The 17515-nt window shown below is 45.8% G+C and overlaps 2 protein-coding genes across 9 annotated transcripts in view; one reads left to right on the top strand and one right to left on the bottom strand.

Moving 5' to 3' along the window:
• The window catches only part of FAM118A (family with sequence similarity 118 member A), a 41258-nt gene that overhangs the window by 17942 nt on the left and 5801 nt on the right, over positions 1–17515 (top strand). For 4 of the 7 annotated variants that reach the window (XM_057741968.1, XM_057741965.1, XM_057741967.1 and 1 more), the window contains exons 6-9: positions 1427–1712; positions 3354–3386; positions 5094–5177; positions 8433–9604. In XM_057741968.1, the coding sequence (XP_057597951.1) occupies positions 1427–1712; positions 3354–3386; positions 5094–5177; positions 8433–8452 (423 nt within the window). In that variant the 3' untranslated portion in view covers positions 8453–9604. Of the gene's footprint in view, positions 1–1426; positions 1713–3353; positions 3387–5093; positions 5178–8432; positions 9605–9625; positions 10027–10162; positions 10389–17515 lie in introns of those variants that run through there. The other 3 variants (XR_009054722.1, XR_009054720.1, XR_009054721.1) reach the window with 2 other exon arrangements.
• The window catches only part of SMC1B (structural maintenance of chromosomes 1B), an 81336-nt gene continuing 75812 nt past the window's right edge, over positions 11992–17515 (bottom strand). Inside the window, exons 23-25 of one of the 2 annotated variants that reach the window (XM_057741945.1) lie at positions 16662–16731; positions 13855–13965; positions 11992–12255 (exon numbers count right to left, since the gene is read on the bottom strand). In XM_057741945.1, coding sequence (XP_057597928.1) covers positions 12154–12255; positions 13855–13965; positions 16662–16731 — 283 coding nt within the window. In that variant the 3' untranslated portion in view covers positions 11992–12153. The remainder of the gene's footprint in view (positions 12256–13854; positions 13966–16661; positions 16732–17515) is intronic. The other variant, XM_057741947.1, reaches the window with a different exon arrangement.

Genomic DNA, 17515 nt, shown 5'->3' with positions numbered 1-17515 from the left:
CCTTGCTCGGGATACAGTCACGTTTCTTCAGCGGGACTCGGCCCTGCCGTCTGGAGTGCTCGTCTCTGGCCTCTTCTCTGTGCTGGTCTTTCTGTGTTCATTCAGGCGTCTCCTTCCCTTGCTCTATTTAGCACTCTCTTCCAGCTTTCAAAACCTAGTTAAAGATTTCATTCTCTGTCAGTCCTTTTCAACATCCTAGACAAAATGAAGCTTGGAGAAACTACCTGCTAGCATTTATTTATTTATTTATTTCATTGTGGTGGCTTCTCTTGTTGCGGAGCTCAGGCTTTAGGCGCAGGGGCTTCAGTGTTTGCCACAGGTGGGCTCAGTAGTTGTGGCACACGGGCTTAGTTGCTCTGCAGCACGTGGGATCTTCCCAGACCAGGGATCGAACCCGTGTCTCCTGCATTGGCAGGCGGATCCTTAACCACTGCACCACCAGGGAAGTCTGCCTGCTAGCTTTTTATAAACTCATTTATTATGGCACTTAGAAACCACAGAGGTCTTCACTGATTTGCTGTTGTTTGGGTTTTCTCGTTGGGTTTTTTTGTAGCCTTTTTAAAAAATACTTATTTCATTGCATTGGGTGTTAGTTGTGGCAGGCGGGCTCCTTAGTTGTGGCATGCATGGGGGATCTCGTTCCCTGACCAGGAATCAAACCCAGGCCCCCTGCACTGGGAGCGCGGAGTCTTATGCCCTGCACCACCAGGGGAGTCCCTGATTCAGAGTCAGACCACCCCCCCTGCCGCCAAGCCCAGGGCACAGAGGCTGTGAGTGTGTGACGGGCATCACATGCCCCAGTGCTGCCGTGGGTGGGGGGAGGCAGCCCCTTGCCGATGCTGAGCTCCTCCCCGAGGTGCCAGGCTGTCTGCATTGGTGACTCTGCTGCAGGCCTGAATGGCCCCTTGGGTCCTTGTCACTGGTCCCCTCCTCAGCTCTCCTGCCCTCACTCCCCAAAACCCTATTCTCCTGACGCCAGGCCTGTCTCTGCAGAGTTCCCATCTGTGATTCATTAAGACAGAGGTTAATTCCAGGGCGTTACATATGCACAGCTCAGAGCTGAAAGAAAATTTCATGTCCTTATTTTATGTTTTAATCATGTAAAATTGTATACAATTCTAGAAGATTTGAATTGAGTGACTGTACTGATGAGACGGTGGGTGGAGATGGTGGGTGGGGTGGGGTGGACAGTAGCACATCTGCATGGATTTGGGGACCTTGATTTGGAGCCTGGGCCGGTTACCTGGCTTGGAGAGAAAGAGGCTCCCTTCGTTTCTTTCTGCCTTTCCAACTTTGTTCTTCCGTGGCTCTTGGGAAAGCCCGGTTAGGTAGCAGCAATTTAAAGTCACAAATCTCTAGCTTTCTGTCAGAAGATCTCTCTCCCTCTCAGATGCGCACCCCAGTCTCCGCGTTGTTTCCTTCACAGGAAGTTTTCCAGAACTTGTACCGCACCAAATCTTTCCTGTTTGTGGGCTGCGGAGAGACCCTTCGTGACCAGATATTCCAGGCCCTCTTCCTTTATTCGGTGCCGGACAAGGTGGACCTGGAGCACTACATGGTCGTGCTCAAGGAGAACGAAGACCATTTCTTTAAGCACCAGGCAGACATGCTGCTGCACGGAATTAAGGTCGTGTCCTACGGGGACTGTTTTGACTATTTTCCGGGGTATGTGCAAGACCTCGCCGCTCAGATCTGCAAACAGCGAAGTCCAGGTAGGGGATTTCTTTTTCCACTTTTCAAAATACAAAACTGATAGGATTCTTCCATTCTTTTTCCTTTTCTGTAGATATAAATTACATACCATAAAATAAAATTGAGAGGAAATTTTACATACCAGTAGATTCAGCAGTCTTCTAGTTTTTTTTTTTTTTTTTAGTATCTCTGTGTACATGAGAAGATTGGGGTTATTGGTATGACAGTGATAGTCTGCAAATAGCACTTTATAGTTAAAGCTGCGCACATAGTTGCACATATCTGTTCCTGCTTCAGATGACGTGTCCTGCTTCGGACTCCTTAACCGAGAAAGAACTGCCCGGCAGCTTCGTCAGCTGTGGCACTGACGACCTGAAAAACGCGGCTGCCTTGCACCGTGGTCCTGTCACTACATTTTAAAAGTTAAAACTGCAGCAGCACAAAATGATTTTATGAAGACTTTTCTTTCTTATTTCAAATAACATCTTTTCTCAGTTCTGCTCAGAGCAGCACACCTTTTAAGTGATTCTTCTTGGCCCTCCTCGGGGGAATTGATCCTCTGCCGGGAGTGACCAGGATGGGATAAGTGAGCGCTTCTTAAACTGGTCCTCTGGCCACAGCGCAGTTCATGGCTTTGAGTTTGGTTTCATAAAACATGGGTGACGGCAAACTCTGAGAGGTCTGTGTTGGCTGTCGTGTCGTTGTAACAGGAAACCCAGACACAGTCACCCACGCGGTGGAATTGGGTTAACCACAAAGCTGCCCGCTTGTGACCAGCCATGAACTTGAAGGCTAGAGAATGCGAAATAAATGCACAGATCGTCCAGCAGCTTAGCTTCTTGCTAAACTAGTCCTTTTCAGGATTGCTAGTAGTTAGCAAGGTGGACCGATAAGAGTGTCTTTAGGGAGGTAGTCAGTTTTTTACTAAGAGAAAGAGCAGGGAGCTGACACTTGCTGTGAATTTTGTATTCTTGACCTTATTTCACTTTTAGTCACAGTATCCATTGCTACTAAGTAGGTGATTTTAGAGCTGATGAGACAGGCTCAGAGAGGTGACTCGGTCGTCCCGTTAGTGCCCAGATGTTCTGAAGCTGGGCCTGGGCCCTGGACTGACCGCAGGGTGGAGCGTGCATTCAGGGTGTCCCCGCACGGGTCCCTCCTCCATCCCCTCCACAGTCCCCGCCCCCCCACCTCCCCTGCATCCACAGGGCCTCACCTGGGGCTCCCACATGTGCCGAGTGTGGTGGGGGCTTCCTGTTCCCACCCAGGCCCCCTTTTCCAGACCCTGGCAGCTGAGTGGATTTGACAAGCTGCCGGGAACTGAAGGCTGTTTGGACTTGTAATCTCTGACTGTGGCTTAGGGCCATTTGTACGTATGTTCTTGAGGTACTTCTGCGGGAGAGGGTGGCGGGTCTGCCGCAGCAGTGGTGATGGTGGCCACTCCTGGTGCCTGGGCTGCCCCGGGCTTCACAGCATCGTGGCTCAGTCCTCACGGAGGCCCTAGGAGGGGAGGCCCCCTGTCCTAGCGCGGAGAGCAGGCTTCAGGCTGGGCAGGGCTCCCGCCCGCATCAGAGCCGGCCTGGCCTCCGTCTCCACCGCCAGCCTGAGGAGGAGGAGCTGTGAAGCCTGGGTTCTGCTGACTGTTCTCCTTTCTCCTCCAGATGCCGATCGAGTGGACAGCACCACGTTGTTGGGTAAAGCACGTCTCGATTTATATCAGCCTGTTTTTTGCTTACACGTTCCACTGTCTTCCTGCCCTTACTTATAAAATCATAGACGTGTTTCTCACATTAAATACTTAGCCTGTGTCGTGTCAAGACAGCCCCACTAGAGATGATAAATAACAGCGCCTTCACGACAGTCCTTTCAGCCGGGAAGCACAGCTCCGTCAGACATGGGCCGTCTGGGCGCCGGGGATCGTTCCTTGTCCTAGAAGCAGGAGTCCAGGGCAATTAGAACAAGAGTCTCTTTGTTTGTTACCATTTGGTCTAAAATGTAGTGAATTTTTGACCCATCCCCTTCGGAGATTTTATCGCAGAGGTTCTCAGTGTGGTGTAAATTTTCCTATCTGCTACTTGTTGGAAATGTGCACTCAACCCCGCCAATTTATGAACTGACCAGTACGGCTGAGCTCAGAGGCTCCCGGCATCCGCGCCGGGGTGAACTGGGCGCCAGGTTTCTCCTCGCTGGTCAGCCAGTTGGGTGAGAAGGGGCTCTGGTCAGTGGAGCGGGGCCTTGCGGGCCCGGTTTCCCTGCCCATCTCAGTGGAGCCACAGATAGAAACTTAGTGGCGCTGGCCCGGCTGTGGTTTAGGAATCATAAAACAGTGCGCTCAGCTTTGCCTTTCTATTCAGTACCTTATTTTTATGTGAAAGGACACATTTATTTTAGTTGCTTTCTCCAACTCCCAGAACCATCCATTCCTTTTTAAAAAAAAGCATTAACTTGATAGACATCTGTAGCATACGGTAGGGATTAGTTGGTCAGTGCTTCAGTAAAATCATATTTACAAACTGGTCCTTGGAGGGTGGATTCTAGAATAGATAAGTGGTTTTTAAATTAAAAAAAATTTTTTAATTGAAGTATAGTTGCTATACAATATTATATAAGTTATAGGTGTACAATATAGTGATTCACAATTTTTTAAAAGTTATACTTCATTTAGAGTTATTATAAAATACTGGCTATATTCCCTGTGCTGTACAATATATGCTTATAGCTTATTTTATACCTAATATTTAGTTTATCTCTCTTAATCCTCTACTCCCATATTGCCCCTCCCCCCTCCCCTCTCCCCACTGGTAACCACTGGTTTGTTCTCTATATCTGTGAGTCTGCTTTTTTGTTATATTACTAGTTTGTTATATTTTTTAGATTCCGCGTGTAATTGATATAGTATAGTATTTGGCTGACATTTCACTTCGCATAATGCCCTCCAAGTCCAGCCATGTTGCTGCAGATGGCAAAATCCCATTCTTTTTTATGGCTGAATAGTATTCCACTCTGTGTGTGTGTGTGTGTGTGTGTGTGTGTGTGTGTGTGTGTGTGGACACACACCACGTTATTATCCATTCATCTGTTGATGGACACTTATTTACATATCTTGACCATTGAAATAATGCTGCTATCTACACTGGGGTGCATGTATCTTTTCCAATTATAGTTTTTGTTTTTTCGGATATATGCCCAGGAGTGGGATGGCTGGGTCATATGGTAGCTCTATTTTTAGTTTTTTGAGAAGCCTCCACACTGTTTTCCACAGTGGCTGCACCACTTAACATTCCCACCAGCAGTGCACGAGGTTCTCTTTCTCCACATCCTCACCAGCATTTGTCATTTATGTTCTTTCTGATGATGGCCATTCTTAGATAAGCTTTTTAATAAAAGTTTTCATCTTTTAGGTAATGCATGCCAGGACTGTGCAAAGAGGAAGTTAGAAGAAAACGGAATTGAAGTTTCAAAGAAACTCAGACAGTCAGATGCTGGTATAGTCTCTTTTTTTTGCCGATTGGCCTGATTTGTAGGTATTTTCAGTCATGGTGCTTTGCTCTAGTGCCCTTTGCCTCTTGCTGGGAGGAATGGTGCATACGTCATTCCAGCTGCCCCGAGGCACCCGCTTTAAAAACTGTATTTAAGGTAGCATGTTACTGAAGAAACATTCAGAGAAAAGTACACAAATTGTAGGGTCAGCCCAGTGAGTTTTCACAAGGTGAACACACCCATGCCGTCACCTCCAGTTCAAGAAACGAAACGTTATCAGGAGCCTGCACGCACCCCCCCCCCAATCAATTTTTAGTCACTCCCTTACCACCCAAGGGTGGCCGCTATCCTGGTTTATGTCACCTTAAAAACCACTTTAAATCATGAGGTTTTTTGTTGTTGTTGTTGTTTTGCCATGCCACCATGTGGCATGCAGGATCTTAGTTCTCTTGACCAGGCATTGAACCCGCGCCCCCTGCAGTGAAGTGTGGAGTCCTAACCACTGGACTGCCGGGGAAGTCCTCAAATCATGTGTTTTTTATTACCTCTATTATTACTGAATGAGATTTATTTAAACTATGTAAACACTTGGTTAAACTATTTATTTAAATAGATAGCCCCTGCCCCCCTAGGAAAGGGGGTCTGGCTCACTCACACTGTCCCCCGTCCCCTCCCTCTCCTTCCAGGTTTCCATAGTCTGTGATTTCTGATTCTTTAACTAGTGCACTTATTTACATTCTGTTGACTTCTCAACATGAAGATGCGGCTGTCACGGCCCCCACCCTTCTTGCCTCCCCTCCCTCATCTCACTGTCCTAACCAAGCCCACCAGCCTTTACGTCGTCAGTGTTGATCACCGTGGTCATGGACCGAGGGGAAAGAAGCCCTCCAGTCTCTCTGTAGGTTGGTTCTAGAAGTTGGAAAACAAAAGCGGTTACTTAAAAGCACAGGAAATATTTCCCTGGCTAGCCCACTGTGCGCTGTGTCCCGGGGTCCAGTGCTGGCTGCAGGGCGTGCTCTTACTAAGGTCCAGTGCATTTCTTTCCTTACAGTCCATTAATTATGCACCCATTTTTGCTTATGGGTGGTGTTTGTGTTGCTTTTATTTTTTTGAGGAGTTTCTAGATTCTTTTTTCCTTGTTGTCCAAAAAAATGACATTTCACAATATTTTTAAATGTACGTATTCTCTCTGTCATGAGAGAACGCCCCTCATTTTCCAAGTCATCCTCTGAGCACTTGTTGGTTGTGGGCTGCTGCGGACATGTCACCCTGGAGTCCCGCCCAGGTCTGCCTTCTCCCTGCCCACTTGCTCCTGCCAGAACCTCCTCCGGGAGCTCCCACAGCCCCTCCCCTCCCAGGGCTGGAGTGGGATTCTTTGTTCGTGACTTCCCCTTGGAGCTCCACTGTCTGAAGCGGCCAGGTTTCCTGTTGAAGAGGGTCTGTGCAACCCAGGTCTCTGTGGTCTGTAGGGGACCTGTTGCTTTCTTTTCTGGAAGCTTTTAGGATCTTTTCCCTTGAGGTTTAGAAACTTCATGAGGATGTATGTAGATGGAAATCCTTTTTATATACCTGGTTCGGTTTCTTTTACCCTCCAGTTCTGCAATAATCTTGTCTTCTCTGTTGAGACCTCCTGGACTGATTTCTCCTGTGTTTTGTTTTCTGTAATGTCCTAATTTTCTTCAAAAACTTTCTGGAGGATTCTCAAAATTATGTTCTACCCCTTTGTAAAAAATTTTGGGTGACATTTTTATTTTCGGTGTTATTGTTAATTTCTGAGAGCTCTTGTTTTCTGATTTAGTTTTTCTCATAGCATCTGTTGTTTTAGGACTGTGGTATATTTTCAGATCTCTAGAGATACCAGAGACTTTCCCTGGTTATCTGACTACTCTATTCCTGAAAACATTAAAATAGATGGTTTTTGGATAACAATTTATTTTTTTATTAGGTAAGAAAACCTTAGTAAAACACTCTTGAACACCTGTGTAATAATCCACCAAGAACTCTGGAGAGCCCTGGAGCATCTAACATGCCACCAGCTACTTATTTAACATTTAAGTCACCACCTCAGCAGGTGTGTTGGAGCAGTGCTATGATCCTGCGTTTTCCTTCTGTACCACAAGGGACGTGTCCTGTTGAAATGATCTGTTATGGATACAAAAATTCATAATAAACCTTAATTAGTAAACAAACCTGGCAGATTGGTCAGTGGCTGCCTGCAGAGTGAGCGGGGCCGGGCGGCAGGAGGAGGCAGGCGAGGTGGCGGCTGCCGCTGGTCAGGGGGTGGCGGCGGTGAGCCGGTGCTGGTGAGCCTCTGAGGGGCCAGCTGAGCTCCCTCCACCCCTCACGTTCCGTACAACCTCAGTGCATGTATCTTTAGAGGAAGAATTCCATTTTGGTAGTGTTTTGGATAAAACTCTTTTAAGTTTTTTTAGCAAATATTTGGATTTTGAATTCCATAATAAGGACATCTATAACTAAATTAAAAAACTGGTGTTCTTTGAGTTGTTCCCTCCAGGACAAGAGATTCTCTTGCCCTGGTCTCTTTCCTGCTGCGTGTCCCCCGTGTCTAGGGCTCCTCAGTTGCCTCCCGGTGTTTCAGAAGGTGGCCTGGGAACTGTTCGCCGTCAGTCGTGTGGATTTGCCGCCGCCGCACACGTGTGGCCTCCCCCCGCCGCCCCCCCAGGGCCCACCTCCGGATGGTGGTGCGTGTGTCGGGCAGCGGAGCGGGCTGCCTGGGGGACTTTGCTCCAGAGCAGTGGGCGGGCCAGTCTGTGAGCTCCTCGGGGATCCCTGGACGCCAGCGCCCACGCCAGCAGCATCCCCTCCAGACAGTTCTCTCTGCATGTGGGTGAGAGACCAGGCTTCCTCTCCTCGGTGCTGCAGGCAGCCCCGCTGAACCCCCCCTCTGCTCTCCAGGTCTGCAGGCACCCGCCGCATGCGGGTTGAGATTGCCCCTCACTGATGAGGGCCGCTCCCTCCTCCAGTCCACGGAGAAGGGAGGAGCACTCCTGCATGGGTTGCGGCGATTACCACAGAGCTTTGCAAATCTAATGTCCTAGTTTACTTTGTCCCCTGATGGTATTTATAACTCAGACAAGCCATTTTTAGACAGTGGCCACTCTCTCCATTATGGAGGTGCTGTCAAAGTCTTTAGCACATAAGGAAAACCACAGTCAGTTTCTGAACTGGAAATCCCATTGCAGATACTTTCCTAAGGTCAACTGTAATGTTTTGGTATTCCTTTCTTTTTGTTTAAACAGATGACGCTGGAGGATCTTGAAATCTTTAAAACCGGTAAAACCTGCAGCTTGAAAACCGGCCTTCTGTAACCACAGTGCCATCCCAAACGATGAGGAATGTTAGCAAGCTCCGCACAGGGTCTCTCAGTCCTGACCCGTCAAATACCCCAAAAGAGCCACGTGGGTGTGCGGCCCCCGGAGGCTGGGTGCGGGAGTTCCGCTGTGTTGAACTGCTCGGAGGTGACACATGCACACGGCAGGTATCCTTTGTGACGACTGACAGACGACTACCTCAGGGACCAAGTCAGCGGGCAGGGACGTACCTGGTGTCCCCGACTCCCATTTGACGCCCTCTTTGTCAGGTGGTTTTTTCTCTAATAGAAGGGGGAGAGTAAAGACTGTCCAAGCAACAGTAGTTGCCAAAGAGAAAATAAGACACTAGACACTTCAATTTTATAATGTTTATGTGGAAACATCTGTTACTGCAGAAAAAAATTAGAAGTATGTTTGTTACATTGTTAGGCACTGAGTCCGCAAGTGCCAGCGGTGTTTTAAGAATGACCAGACCTGTAGGGCTTCTCTGGAGTTCTGTAACTTTAGTTACTTTGTTTCTAAAGAATGGTGGGTCTCACTGCTGCTTAGAAGTAAAGCCTCCAAGAGCCAGAGGGCCTTTTCAGAAACACAGGTCAGTGTCCAGGTGCGGTACATGATGGGTAACTGAGAAATTAGAAGTGGAGCACAAGACCAAGTTTTAAACTTTTAGTTAAATTCCAAGCCTTCCAGGCCTTTATTGTATGGGTTAAGGTCCAACCTTTCTGTTCTTCTCTCTTAAAATCCTCTCCCCACGACCCATATTAAAGGATTTGCACAGAGTGAAGTAGGCAAAACGTGTCAAGGGCCTGTAACACCTTAAACGTCCACACAGGGCAGACGTGTGCTGGGCAGCGAGCTTGTGCCGGGGCGTTGCTCTGTGCCCCGGGCACCAGCCCTGCTTGGTTTCTGTCTCAAGGCTGCCGGTTTTGTAGCTCCCCGCGGGTTCAGAGAAAGTGAAGAACAAGAGGCATTCTTCAGTTGGGATGTGTAGGGAATGAGAGACGAAGCCAGAGAGCTGCTTAAGCCCTTTTTTTTCTTTATGAAGCATGGAAAACATACCTTTTATGTTACTCTGGTCAGAAATAAAATTTTATCTTCAACTCTGCTCATGTTTCCTTTAGTTGTGACAAGGTGCGGTGTCATGTATTCAGTGAGGATTTTTACCTTGAGTTGCCACTCCGTTGTGAAATTGATTACTTGAACGTGTTTAAATTTTTTGAAAAGCAAACATTATAAAGTTGGCTTTTTTTAAAAAAAGACACATTGACAAAGTGCAATCAGGGCAAGATATCTGAATCTGAAAGTTGGTCAGACACAGCAATACTACAAGCATGGAAAATGATGTGGAACAGGATATGAAACTCAGAAAGTAAAGCAGAGCCGGTGCAACACAAGCTTTGAATGCCATGCCGAAGCATCGGGGGCCTCCTTGCTGTGATGAATGACTATATCTCATCAGTTCTGTTGTGATTCTTATTTTAAAACGCAAATTTATTCCAACATGATTGATATATTAGAAACAGTGAGTATAATTTGTTTCCTTATTTATCATTTTGTCTGTGAGAAACACTGGGTCAGGGGGTGACTAAGTATAGCTTTGTTTGCTGCCTCAAGCTAGAATCGTTTTTTACATTTTTAAATGGTTCTATTTTAAATAGTTATACAGATAACCTACACAATAGTCTCCTTGCTGCTTCATCACAGCCTGAAATACTTACTGTCTGGCCCTTAAAGAAGTTTGCTGGACCTGCTCTAGGGGAAAGCACAAGCCTGCAGCCAGCTGCACGGGGCTGCGGGGAAGACTCCACCCAGCCCTCCGCCGGCCGCCAGCTCCTTCAGACAAGCCTCTTTCCCCTACTTGACCTCAGCAGTGAGCTTCACCTGGTGGGTTGCCCATTTCACAAGCCAACTTCTGAGTGTTTCTGAGATGAAGTGCCATATTTACTATAGTAGTTGTGTGTTTCTTAACTATTCAGTGTGTGTAAAACCAGCCATTTATTAAGTTCCTTTTTTTTTTTTTTTTTTTTTGGACCCCATGTTTCCCATCACCCTGTGGCTTTCATTCTGTGCTTTTGCACAGCATGGGGGTGTTCAGGAATGTGGGTGTACTGCATTATAGCAGAACAGTGGTCCTACTCTGAAGGGTCACAGACAACCCATGATTACAAGTTACGAGAGAGAACAGCCCAGGCAGAGATCAGGTCTACGCTGAGCTCATGTGGCACCGAAGGGACCGTTCAGTGTTAAGTTGATGTCTTTCAGGGCAGAAGAAGGAGGTGATTTAGATGGTATTACCAGCACTAAAAAAGGAACAAAGCAGAAGTATAATGGCTTTTGCTGTTTCAGGTTCTGGTAGAGATGGTGGTGATGGAGGACAGGAAGCAAATTTTACCTGAAATAATGAATGTTGTTCAGAAGCAATTCCATTACTTCAGGAGGCCACTCCTTGATGAATCAGCACTTGGGCTCAAAACAGCCTTAAATACAAGACCACCAGCGCCTTAGAATTTTTTTTATTCCATTTTTAAATGGAAACGAAGTACTATTGAAAACAGCAACTTTTTTTCCTACCCCTAACAATGTACAGTGGGCCCTCTGTATCCATGGGTTCCACATCTATAGATTCAACCAAACTTGGATTGAAAATAGTCAGGAAAAGAAACTTCCCTGGCGGTCCAGTGGTTAAAGATGCCATGATTCCACTGCAGGGGGCAAGGGTTTGATCCCTGGTTGGGGGACTAAGATCCCGCAAGCTGCATGGAGCAGCCAAAAAAAAAAAAAAAAGTTGGGGAAAAAAGATGCCAAAAAGAAATACCTGAATTTGCCACATACAGGCAACTATTTACATAGCATTTACATTGTGTTAGGCATTATAAGTACTGCAGAGATGATTTAAAGTATATGAAAGGATGTGCATAGGTTATAAGCAAGTGTTGTACCACTTTATATAAAGGGCTTGCATGTGCTTGGATTTCGGTATCCGTGGAGCCCACAGACAATTAAGGACGACTGTTTAAGTGGAGAAGTCAGCTGTTGCTTGGGAAAGCCTGTGTTCTTTAGTGTTTCCTTAACAGAAATTATATTCAGAAAAATTTAAATTGCATAGAAGCAGACATAATTCAATTTCACCTCAATTTTTTGTTTCTAAAATTGCAGATTGTAGACATTTGAAATTAGAATATTTTATTAGTATTTTCAACATTGACTTCACTTCCTCTGAAATAATTTCTATAAAACACAGGTTCAGCACCCTATAACTAGTATATTTAGAAACCCAAGAGTTTCCTTTAAAGATTATTTAAACCTACAAGGCCAGATCAAAGTAGAGATGATGCAGGATTCAAACACTTTCTGACTGCTTCACAGTGGAAGTTAAAACTATGTTTGTCTCTCTGAAAACTCATTCGCAGCTAACTTTCTCAGGAACCACTGCCTACTGGCATGGGGACTGCACGCCCCTCTTTGGAGCTACAGCATCTTTGCCTGGTCACAGTCAAGCTTTTCCATAAATGGCACACCGGCCATCTAGCTTTTCCTCCAGAAGTCTGTTACTCGAGAGCGCTTGGGTTTGAACATGGGATGAGAACTAAACAGTGACTAGCCTGGCCGCTCGGTGACTCTGCTCCTACAGCTCAGGGCACGCGAGGTTCTAACGGGACTCTCGCTGTCTCTTGCTGCTTTCTCTGCCCTCGGTGTCTGGATACTGAGAAAGATCCAGGGTCAAGATGCGGCTGAACATGTAGTCATCACGCTGAAATGGAGAGAAGACAGAAGTTAGTTCCTTTACTTAGGGCATAAGTCCTATTAAATGTAAAGTAAGAGTCATTAGTGAGTCTAGATTTGCATTTAAAAAGGATGCTCCTTGTAGCCACCTAAGAAGGTGTTACTGCTCTGCATTTACGTGGGCCTTATTTATTCTTGTATTACCTGACAAAGGCCACCCCAACTAGGCCTCTTTTACATGTAGGTTGATTTGAGCCAGAGGCTACTGAGAACCAGCAGATGTAGGAAAAGCTCTAACAAGCAGGCGAGTTTTCCTTTTGTAAAGAAAATTTACATTTATGTGAAAGATGACATCCTCTCCACTCTTAACTCTTTTTTTTTATGCTCTTTATTGGAATATAATTGCTTTACACTCTTGTACCGGCTTTTGAGGTACACCAAAATGAATCAGCTGTATTTATACATATATCCCCATATCCCCTCCCTCCCGCGACTCCCTCCCCGCTCCCTGTCCTGGCCCTCTAAGGCATCACCCATCCTTGTCCACTCTTAACTCTTTATCAGTGGAGAAGGCACCTGAATCTGCAGAGCAAATCTGACTGAACGGCCCTTGCTGACTGTACTTTTCCTGGTCACCTTCCCATCACTTGCCCCCCCCCCACCCAGAAGCCCCAAGGCCCTTTTCCTTATTTTAGCCTAGGATATAAGCCCAGCTTCTAGTCTCCCCTGAGTTACTCATTGCTAGGTGTGCCCACGTGTACACATATGATGCACATATTAATAGCCTGTTTTCTCTTGTTGATCTGTCTTTTGCTGGTCTAACTTACAGGGCCCCAGCCAGAGAACCTGAGAGGGGCAAGAAAAGATTTTATCCCTCTCCTACACTGGTAATAAGAATTCCCACGTCTCTCCTGCAGCATATTTTCAGTGGTCCCCTGACATTAATTAGGCACAGGATGGGAAATTAATTTTTATCTTACTTTTTTTTTTCAGTTTCTTTTTCTTTTCTTTTAATTTTTATTGGAGTATAGTTGCTTTAATTTTTATCTTAGCTTAAAGGAAAACTCAGAAAGTAAAACCTAATTGTCTAAGAACTGAATGATCTGAATGAGCTGCTCTGCTCCATCAGCTCACGTAAATGTTTTCAGTAGCTTAAGAAAGGTACGTGTTTGAATTCTAGACGTTACTATACAACTTGGAACTTGTCAATTTCTTTGTTTTTCCCTTTGGTAGTTTTGGAAGATAAATGGTTTCTTGTTAGTTCTACCATTAATACATTTGTTTTTGTCTAAAACATTCAAACATTATGGAAATATGAAATACAATATTGACAGTTTACTCTGTGTAAGTTAGTGTGTACTATTATTTTATATACAAAATTATCAAAATTACTGTTCTGCAATTTTAGATTTGCTTTTTCACTTAAAATATATCTTAAATTTCTGTGTACTGCCTAGGAAAATATCTGAGTAGTTACTGTTAAGTCTTATTTGATTAAAAAATCATTTAAGCCTATATTTATAAACTGCAGAACTCAGTATCTGTAGACTTCACTAGGAACTTGTAATTGTGCTGTCAGGACACTAGAAGGTGATCTCATTCCTCTCTGCCTTTTTCTTATCCTTACCTCTGGATAGATGCCTATCAGTGCATCCGCTTTGGAATAGAACTCCTCTTTTAGGGAAATGATTATCATCTGCAACTGTTCCTTAGTCTGCTCTTTGATGTAACTTGATACCTGGGAGGAAACAGAAAGCACACATTTCATCAGTAAGGAAAGGCCTCGTTTCTGGGGGCCTCGAGGACAGTGATTTGGATGTCTCTGAATCTGCCCATTTCAGGTGACAAGGCACTTCCCTTTCTGTTAACTCAATAAATCCATTACAGCTGCAGGAGTGGAAAAAAGCTCAGATTGTAAAATAAGAGGTTAGTAAAAACCATAAACCTCTTTAAATCTATGATTGAAAACTTGGAAGAAAGTGTTTAAGAATAAAGCTCTAATTTAAGATATTATCATGTGAATATCCAGTCAACCTTTACAACAAGATAAAACTACCACTCAGGTATTTTATGAGGGTGAAGAAGGGCTGGTATTTAAACTTCCTGCTTCCTATATTGCCAACAAAGCCTGAAGATGGGAAAATGTAGCGATTCTGTGTGTATTCATAATCCACCATCAACTCATCTGGTTAGAGGGGACTCAGCAGCCCCTTCGGGAGCCTTTATTCCGAGGAGTGAGAGTAAGAACAAGATTGACCGGACAGAAGCGGGTCTTGGTGAACAAACTGCTCAGAGCTTGGAGAACGATAAAGAAGAACTTGGACTCGAACCACACTTCAGCAAGATACTTGTCACTCCCTGGCCTCCCTGCAGACCTAGAGTGTGTCTTCTCCATGTGCACTGGTCCCGACTGCACCCAAGACACTAAGGACACACGTTCTGGAAGCAGGAATGGCAGCTCCAGTTGAGGAATGAGTCACCTACTAAGGTGAATGATGAGAGGAAGGAAACTGCTTTGGGCTAAGAGGCTGAATTCTTAGAAAGGGCTCCTCCACGATCAGAGGCAGTGGGGCCACTGTGACACAGGTCTTTAAAAAGTCTTGGGACAGTGTTAGAATGGAACAGGAGATGGGATGCAAACATGAAAGGCATGCATTTTGCTAGGAGAGTTACCTATGATAAATGCTGGGCACCCTGATCACAAGAGGGAGAGGGAGCTCCTTCACAGTTGCTCGTGTTATGTCACTGCTCAGACTGAGTTCAGCAGTGGGGCACCAGGAACATAAATCTCAGAGGGAAACTGGAAATGAAGAGGTTTTTAATACATAGGATAGGTGCCAATAGAAAAGAGTCTTAAGTGAGACCTAGTGCCTTTAGATGCCACTAAAACAAACATCTAAATTTTGCCAGAAGACATGGATACCTTAAATGCTACAGAGAGAAGGGGCAGTCCACAAGAATGGATCCATCCTTACCCCCCACACAAAGGATATGGGGTACAACGTGCTAAAGTTAACCCCCTTTAACTTTAAAGGAGGGCAGATTTCTCCCAAATGAGTCAGGCTATGGAGTCCAGTTAGCTGATGCAGATTGGCTGGTATCCGATTTGCTTTGATTGCTGTGTTTCCTCTTCCCCCAGTTATCCTGAAGTCTCTGGTAGGTCATAGAATGTGGCTCTTGCTTGTTCTCTACACGGTTCAGGGGACTTTGGATTTGTTTTCGAACTTTTGTGGGTGTGGTGTTACTGCGCTATTCTTATGTACGCTGTGACACGTTCAGAAAGCAAGGTCCTAGAGAGATTTGGGTTAGATGCATACCGGCTGGGAAATGCTGAAAGACGACACTGTTGCCATTAGAAGTTACCCCAGGCTGCAGCTTCTGAAAAATCCCGACTCTCCCAGGCATTACACAGGAGGCTCAACAGAGTAAGAAATCAGGGAGGTCAGCTTCAGAGACTCAGCCTGTCAGGGTGACGCCCCAAGATGGAATACATCTCTCAGGACGGGACACATGAACCAAGCTCATAAGACTAGGCTATAAACCAGCATGCCAGTTCACAAGTTAATAGCGCTATCTCTGTCAGGATGACTGCAGCAGCCTCCTCGTGAGCAGCTGTAAATGCAAAGCCTAGTCATTTCTGGAAAATGGATGAACCTGGAGTCAGAACCAGGAGTTTAATTCATCCATTTCCAGAAATGGATGGTTCTGGCAGTAGGATCATAACACGGGGCTCTGCAGGATGGAGCCGTCCCAGCCCTGGGCAGTGGTGGGCACTGCCAGTGTCTGCCTCCATCCTTTGGTCATGCTTCCATGGTCAACCCCATTCTCTTGTCAAAAATGTACAGTGAAGATGTGTGGTGTGAGAGCCTGTCTCAGGTGGCTTTGTGTATCTATGCACTGATCTTTAAGGCTGACCTTCAGTTGTGTCCTGAGTTCCCTTATGGTCTCAAATACTGAAAACAGGATTATGTGCAAGTGCAGTAACTGACTGGATAAACTTTAATAAATGAAGGGGAGCAGAAGTTTGAACTTTAATTCCTTTGGAATTTTATTTAGATATGTTATATTTGGACTTTATTAAGCAATTAATTTGGTCCTGTTTGCCACGTGGTCTACCATTAAGGGCCCTCTAGGTCCCCACACTTAGCTTTGGGGAAAAGCAAGTCACCCAGTAGTGATGCTGTGGACCCAGTACAGGGGTCCTCACCTGACTCCCTGTGTCAATTCCCCAACAACTCACTGAGGGTCCCCTAGATCTCGAATGAAAACTACTACCCTGAATCAACTTGTGTTTAGATTTTTAACTCAGGTTTTATTTTAAATCAGCAATTATCAAACAAACTGTATTTGTTCAGGGTAAACTGCCTTCTGACTGCATCATGAGTCTTGAATTAAAGACACTATACTGGAAATTAAAAGCAGAAAGAAACTCACTTTGCCAATGTTAGTATTGTCCAGGGCTGCATCTACTTCATCTAAAACAAAGAACGGAGCAGGCCGAAAACTAGAAAAAAATTATAATCAAGTAAGTTACAACTTTGTTTTACAAGACTTGGAGGAGAAGACTAAGAGTATTCAGAATAAACAGCACACGCCCTTTTGTCTAGGTCACCCATGGCCTCGATGTCGATGAACACGGTGCTCAGTTCTGGTCCACATCCCAGGTGACCTTCCCAGGTGGTGCTGGGGGGCGCCCCCCCGCCCCGCCCCAGTCCTCTGATGTCGAGGACAACACGGTCTACTCCCCCCGCCGCACCCACTGCTCCAGGTCCCAGTGTCTTGCCAAATCCTCCTCATCTCTCTAACTTCTTGACACTGCTGTGCCTTCAGGGCTCAGTGCTTAGAGCACTCCTCTATAATAATTAGATCCCTCGCTGACTTCCTCTGCTCTCAAGGCTTTAAGTATCGTCCGTATATCGATGGCTCTCACACTTCTACCTCTCTCTTGAACCCTCAACTCACACATCCAATCGCTTACTCAACTCCATGAGGGTGTCTAACAGCTTGAACTCATGAAACATCAAACTCCTCACCTGCCCCTCAAGCCCATTCCTCCTGTGGTCCTCTCCAGCTCAGTTAAGGGCAGCTCTTATCACTCCAGCTAACTAGGCTCCCTCCTGCCCCACGCCTTGTCTGCACCCACGCTGGTCCAGCCGCCATCATCTGCCACCCTGACTGCTACAACAGTTTCCCAACCCTGCACCGGCCACTGCGGCATACAGTATTCTCTACAGGTGCCAGGCTCACTCTGGCCTCAGGGCCTCTACACGTGTTCCTCGTGTCTAGAA

Source organism: Hippopotamus amphibius, chromosome 7, assembly GCF_030028045.1.
Source record: "Hippopotamus amphibius kiboko isolate mHipAmp2 chromosome 7, mHipAmp2.hap2, whole genome shotgun sequence".
Lineage (NCBI taxonomy): Eukaryota > Metazoa > Chordata > Mammalia > Artiodactyla > Hippopotamidae > Hippopotamus > Hippopotamus amphibius.
Note: the sequence above shows the minus strand (reverse complement) of the source record. Positions and strands in the feature narration are given on the sequence as shown.